The 6,746-nt window shown below is 42.0% G+C and overlaps 2 protein-coding genes across 2 annotated transcripts in view; both read right to left on the bottom strand.

The window, feature by feature from the left end:
• SFXN4 (sideroflexin 4) overlaps positions 1-1,099 on the bottom strand; it is a 15,150-nt gene extending 14,051 nt beyond the window's left edge. The window contains exon 1 of the mRNA XM_009278099.1: positions 1,087-1,099. Coding sequence (XP_009276374.1) covers positions 1,087-1,099 — 13 coding nt within the window. The remainder of the gene's footprint in view (positions 1-1,086) is intronic.
• A 593-nt stretch (positions 1,100-1,692) lies between these two features.
• PRDX3 (peroxiredoxin 3) overlaps positions 1,693-6,746 on the bottom strand; it is a 13,436-nt gene continuing 8,382 nt past the window's right edge. The window contains exons 2-6 of the mRNA XM_009278100.1: positions 6,380-6,516; positions 5,460-5,595; positions 3,566-3,669; positions 2,347-2,512; positions 1,693-1,812 (exon numbers count right to left, since the gene is read on the bottom strand). Of these exons, the coding sequence (XP_009276375.1) occupies positions 1,759-1,812; positions 2,347-2,512; positions 3,566-3,669; positions 5,460-5,595; positions 6,380-6,516 (597 nt within the window). The 3' untranslated portion in view covers positions 1,693-1,758. The remainder of the gene's footprint in view (positions 1,813-2,346; positions 2,513-3,565; positions 3,670-5,459; positions 5,596-6,379; positions 6,517-6,746) is intronic.

Below are 6,746 nucleotides of genomic sequence, written 5' to 3' on the forward strand. Positions count from 1 at the left end.
GCAGGGGGGGAGCAGATCGTGGTTAGGAAAGGGCCGACCGCCTTTTCCCCTTCCAGCAGTTTCCCCCTGCGCTACCTGGGAAGGCAGAGCCAAGGAGCAGGAATGCAGAGAAACCCCCTGCATCCTCCACGTTGACTTAAAATGACTAAGGTAAGAGAAAGATACAGCCAGGTAAAAGATCAGTGTGTCACTGCCCTGGGGTTTCACAGGCCCAAACAGCTACCACCAACACCACTACCATGTTATTTTGCATTACTGAGCTGTGCAGGGGTTTAACTTCATGTATTGTAGGTCCAGGACATCAGGTTTATTGGAAAAATTGCGTGGATAGTAGTGGATTTACACAAAACAGAACTAAAACACTGGGACTGAAAAGAGATTTGCAAGTACTGAAACCTGGAGCATCACCGGGCACCACACAATGTCAGGCTCGTTTTTTCATCCTTTCACTTACATTGGAGCGTTAATACCCATTATAAAGCTAACTTAGGACACAACAGCCACATTGCCAAGGTGGTTCCCTCATGCTTCTGTTTATCTTAAGTCCTTTCCCCTGCTCAAAAGGGCAGAAGATGAAAAATACAAACCCATTCAATATTGTATCGATTTATCCAGCCCTTCAGCAGCACACCTGCTACTTACTATGGCCTACTCACCACAGTACACACACAAAGGCAGTGCCAGCTGTTAACTGCTTGCTGCGAACAAAGGTATAGAAGTTGGATATTGCCTTAGAAACTAACTTCTTCAAAATAGAGAAACAGGAATCTTTGGGGAAAAAGTGAAAGAAAAGCAACACACCTGCTGCTTGTCACTGTTAAGATTTATTATTATAGATAGAGATACACTACATTGTTTTCAAGCAGTACAACAGACAGATTCAAGCAAATAAGCAATGTTTTAAATGATGGAAGACTTGTAATTAAACTCCAGTAAGTACACTACTGGGGTTCAAGTTCTTACCATCTCCCAAGCAGAATGAAAGTTCTTCATGCCTGTTAATGCAGAATTAAAAAGGCACATACTTACATTCATTTCAAGTTATAGTGTATTTATACACAAAAACAGGGATTTTTTATTTTTTACTTGTTACATTCATCTCTTCTTCTGCAAAATTCATTAAAAACAAACCATGTATCAAAATTCTGTTTTCTGTATTGTCCCTCTTATTTCAAACTCTTGTTACAGAATTTAATTTTTCATGTGAGAAAAGAAAATGCAGGACACTTTCTGGTCCAAAACTAGTTAAGGAAAGAGGAAAAACACAGTGGAATACAACTGTATTTTGTGTACTTGCCATATTCAAGAAGACGACTAGTGGTCACAGAAATTCAGGAAACAAGTTGCAAGAAGGGGGGGAAAAAGCCTTAGGTTTTTACCCTTCTTTTTAAAAGAAGACAAGGGAGTCAGTAAATGTTTCAGCATTTAATTTCTTTTTAAACATCAGAAAATGAGAAATATGATTTTTTTTTTTTTTAATAATCACAGCAGCTTTCCTAATGTCTTCAGTGTATGGTAACTAAGAGTTTTGTCCACATATTTGTTTATGTATAAGTGTTTATGTATGCGCTTTCTCAAAATATTCTTTAGAAGCTTCTGGGCTTGGTTTGATCTGTCAAGAAAAGAAAATTTAGTTATTATATGCTGTAAGATAAAAAAATTACATCTTTGACATTTTATCCAAGAAAATGCTTTCCTAATGTCTTCAGTGTATGGTAACTAAGAGTTTTGTCCACATATTTGTTTATGTATAAGTGTTTATGTATGCGCTTTCTCAAAATATTCTTTAGAAGCTTCTGGGCTTGGTTTGATCTGTCAAGAAAAGAAAATTTAGTTATTATATGCTGTAAGATAAAAAAATTACATCTTTGACATTTTATCCAAGAAAATCCATGCATACTTTATAAAAACAACAGGTTATTTCTGTTTCTGCACTCAGTTAAAAGATGAAAGCCTAAATGATGTACAAGCTCCTACTTGCAAATTTGAAGTATAAAACACATTTTTCCTGCTAAATATCAAGCAGGGCATTAAATAAGTTGAAAAATCTGAAGACAACTGGTAAAAAAATCTGAAGACAACTGGTGCAGAGTGCAAGTCAAATTTAGAGTTTTAAATACAACTTGTGTTTTCTAAAAGAAAATCGGTGACTTTCTTCACAGAAATCAAACATATTTAATATCATACAAATAGACTGAATTGGTCCAACCAATAAAAGCCTCAGATTTAGACTTGAGTCTGTGCCTGTTGTCAAGCACCTCACGTTAAAGTGGTTCTCAGCCCTTCAGACATGCAAAAATATGCCAGTGTCTATATTTAGAAAAGTGATATTTAGCAGATGCTTACTGTAGGGGAGTCTGGAGTCCAGTTTGCCGGGCAAACCTCTCCATGTGTTTCCACGTACTGGAATGCTTTCACCAAGCGGAGGGTCTCTTCCACGCTGCGACCGACAGGGAGATCATTGATACTTAGATGCTTGATGAGCCCATTTGGATCAATGATGAAGAGACCTCTGTAATTGAGCAAGAATTTAGGGAATGCAAATCACGTTCCAAGACCAAACACAAGAAACTGGATGAACTATTTCAACAAGGCAGTTATTCTTAGATGCACATATCAGAGTTAGGCGTAGCAATACAGCATTTGATACATTGTTTGTTAATGCAGTGATCAAAAACCAAGAACCAGTCAACTGGCATGGTATTGTGAAATTACAAAGTATGCATAAAGACTATTAAATCGAGACAGATGTATAACAAAGGTAGAACTTCTAATTCCACCTACATTTCGAAGTTGATAGCTGGCATCCTTCCCATGTCTTTTTGATATGAAAATCCGAAGGTACTGAGTGAAGAGCTGCTTACGCATTAAGCTACTAAATTAAATCCTGTTGCATATAAACGTTTGTGAAAACCGAAGTCCCAGTCTTACCATATTAATTAACTTAATTTGTCAACAAACAAATGTCAGAAGTTCCTGATCCAAAGAGATCAGGAACCAAAGGTCTCCAGAAGATTCCTACCCAGTCCAATGGATCTTGGGGACCACTATTTACTTTTAATAAGTATTCCCATGGTGGAGAAGAAAATGTCAGTTTGTTTTTATTCTAGATAACTATAGGATTGACTGTAGTGGCCTCTAGGACTACTGCTTTAGAAACTTCTCACACAGAAGTTAAGGTAGTCTCTTCTCCCTTCATAAGAAAGAAAACAAAAAAAAGGGACAGACCTAAATTGTGAAAAAAATGTAAAAAAATTGTAAAATGCTCTTCTATCCTACTCGTTTTCCTCAGTGACATGGAGTTCTCCCACTCACTCAGAACAGAATAGCTGGCTTTCCCCTGCATGCATTCTCAGAGAGGCCTGGAACCATTCTCAACTTAATGGCCATAACGGCCATGTGCCCTTTTCCTAGGGTGGGATCCAGCAGAAGTTCTGCAGAACAAGTAACATCTTACAGTCTTCATTTGATCCTTGTGCAGTTTCCCCTGCAGGAGGAGACAGTATGGCTCACATTGTTTTAGATTGGCTTGGTCATAACCGAGTTATCGGCAATCATGCGTTACCTTAGTGCTATGCCAGGTCCTTCTAGCAGCACACCGTAATCACGGGAGATTTGTTTTGTGAGGTCCGACAGAATTGGAATATTCATTTTGCCCAAACCGCCGCTCTAGAGAAAAAGAGTAAGATTCCATTTTGTTACAAAACGCTTTTTAGGATTATCCTTCTTGAGTTGCTGGATTCAGCGCTCTTGAGTATACTAACAACAGAACACATTCATGCCATTTGCTCCATGAAAGGAACCACGAGGGGGTGGGGGGTTGTTGTTTGGTTGGTTTTGTTTGTTTTTTTTAAAGTAGTCAGGAACATTTGGTTTCTTTGGAACATGAAAACTTCTTCTGCACTGAGCATTTTAGAATTGCTTATTTTGGTGGTAAAAGGCTACCTATGACAACAGTCATAAATTTTCAGAAAGATTTCCCTTGTACACTCTTCAGGAGCTTTGAATACAAAAATTTCTACTGCATATTTAAGTGTTCAAAATTAAACAGGATGAACATGGTGGGGAAGGAAGGGAAAAACAAACCTGCATACTATGAACAGACAAAACACAAGGCTTCTAAGAGCCACGCTAGGTATGTCAGAGTTCTGCTGCTCACTCTATTTAGTGCATGTATTTCCCCCCCCCCCAAAAAAAAATAAATTTAAATGCTATTTGGAGAGTCAACCAAGATTTCTTTCAGTTTTGCAACATACTGGAACCGCAACAGAGATAAACTCTCTATCCTTGAAACAAGCCCAGAGTTTGTTAGCTTTTCTGTTCCTGGCATCATCAGTGAATCATTGTGTAACCTCAGTCACTCAGACCTTGATCCTGCAAATGCTTGCCTGCAATGGAGTTCTCATACGCAGAGCTTTGAGCGCAGATGTCGGAGAAACCAAGGCCTTAGCTTCTCCGGGTGTCAGTTTCCTGTCTGCGCCACCACGGAATTCTTTCCACCCTTTGCAGGGTGTTTTGCTACACGTGCACCGAGCAGTGCCTGACTGGCATACGCTGAACAGCTTTCGCACAAAGCAGTGAAGTCAGTCCACAATCACATTTTAGAGCTTTGAACAAAGCATGCAGAAAACTAAATACTCTCAATAGGTTCAGCCAAGCCATATTAAATCTAGCAAACTCTCCTCCCTCCCCTGTATGTTACAACAGCAAAGCTATGCACCTGGAGCCACCTCAGTCTGCGAGCACTACTGCAGCCTGCTGTCCACACGGGTAACGACTGATGGCACAGGAGCTTCTACACCTTCCTGCGACACTTCTGATTCTCTACAACTAACCAAACCAGTGAGGTGCTTTATGTGATTGAAAGTGGGCAGTTTTATATACATGTGGAAGAGGCTCCACTCCAGTAAAAGGCCATCTTTATAACTTTCTTTCCCTGAAGAAAGCTGAGGACTTCTGTTTGTACTGCAGAAGTGGAACTATTTCAGCAAGTGAGAGTTAATAATACAAGTGCTCCAATAAACTCGTCATTCTTCTGCTTCCATTCTGAAGCCACCACTGTTCGGTATTGGTTAACAATAATGACTAAACAGCTGCTGTTCATTTTCTGTGAGGGCGCACACAAACCATCAGCTGTAACAAACAGCTTAGGACGGTGACATGTATACTGAGTATTTGTCTTTCAAGATAAACATATAAGGATATGATGTAACCTACAAGACTATCAAGAGAGTGAAACAAAGATTTAAAAAACCCCAAATTATTAAGGAAAAGAGCAAGAAAACAAAGACTGAGGTCAGAATTATGTCATCAAATGTAGAAGTTAATTACTTCACGTATCACTTCAGGCAGTCTATTGAAATCGGTGTTTGCACAATTGTTCACTCAACTCCTCAGGAGCTCTTGTGAAAAGAGAATAAACCAACAGAGAAAGCCCCAAACAGCTGCTCAATTCATACCTTTCGTGGTGTATTTATCCAGGCCAGATGACAAAAATGAGAATCCACAGAAACTGCCACCACTTCACAGTTCACGTCATGAAATTCATTTGCTTTGTTGCTGAAAGCCACAATTTCTGTGGGGCAGACAAAGGTGCTGGGTAGGAAGAGAGAACAGGCTGTAATGATTCTGCAATCTTTTCAGAGAATTTTTTAGAAAAGACTCCCATGTCTGTTTCTAGGCACTAATGCAGCAGAGCATTTTCTTTAGCCTGATAATTTTAACCATGTTTCCTGCTCAAGATTAGTTTCAGTCAGTCTCAAAGCAACAGCCATAGCCACCTAGCTGGCATACCAGTTTTCAACTCTTAGTTCTAGACATTTTTTGCAGAGATGGAGAAACTGTCTCTGCTAGACACTCTCTAGACAGAGAGTTTTTGGAAACTATAGCAGAAAGGACTGCAGGTTAAATCCTTCCCCATGTGCCCCGATACACCAGGATGCTCTTGGCAATTCAAGTCTTCTGGACAGGCTCAATTCCATCTGTTCACCTTTTGCTCTGGAGTCGTCTAGCTGCAGTTCTGCTGGCCCTGCTGCTTAAAAGGAGAGAGCCTCCAACATTACCCCAAACTGCAAGGCAATGTCTTCACCCCTGGGATCTGACTGTAAGAGGAACCACACTTGCAAGGCCACATCTGCTTCCTGAAGCAGCCCCGGCAGCTAGAAGATGCTCTCCAGCCACCGGATCCATTACTTTAGCACGCAGTGGCCATTTGTCCCCAAGTCTTACCACTCACACTCTAGAAACAGACACATCTGCCTTGCAAGACTAGCCTGGATAAGGTGAAAACAGCTGCTTTAGACAGCGATGATCTGCAGCACTTCCGATGATCTTCAGCAAGGCAGGAGACCCATCTGAAAGGAGAGAAACCCATACTCACAAGTCCAGGGGGTAGAAGAAGAGGACGAGGTATTTCCCCTTGAAATCATCCAGGCTCAGCTCCTTGAACTCTCCGTTAACAACAGCCGTCAGCGCTTGGGCCCCCGCCCCGCCGGGGCCGGGCGGGGCCGCCTCCTCCTCCTCGGAGAAAAAAGAGCTTCGGACTGTGCCGCCGCCCCGCCGGGGCCGGGCCGGGCCGCCTCCTCCCCTCGGGCGCAGCCGCAAGGGCGGCCGGGGCTGGCAGGCCGCAGGAGACGTTCCCGCCGCCTTGCCCAGGACGAGCCCGGGGGGGGGTGGTGCGTTCCCGCCGCGCTCCCCGCACTTACCAAGGCTGAACTGGCGGCGGGCGCAGGGAAGCGGGCGCGCCG

The sequence above is a fragment of the Aptenodytes forsteri genome, unplaced genomic scaffold, assembly GCF_000699145.1.
Source record: "Aptenodytes forsteri isolate BGI_AS27 unplaced genomic scaffold, ASM69914v1 Scaffold15, whole genome shotgun sequence".
NCBI classification, from domain to species: Eukaryota; Metazoa; Chordata; class Aves; order Sphenisciformes; family Spheniscidae; genus Aptenodytes; species Aptenodytes forsteri.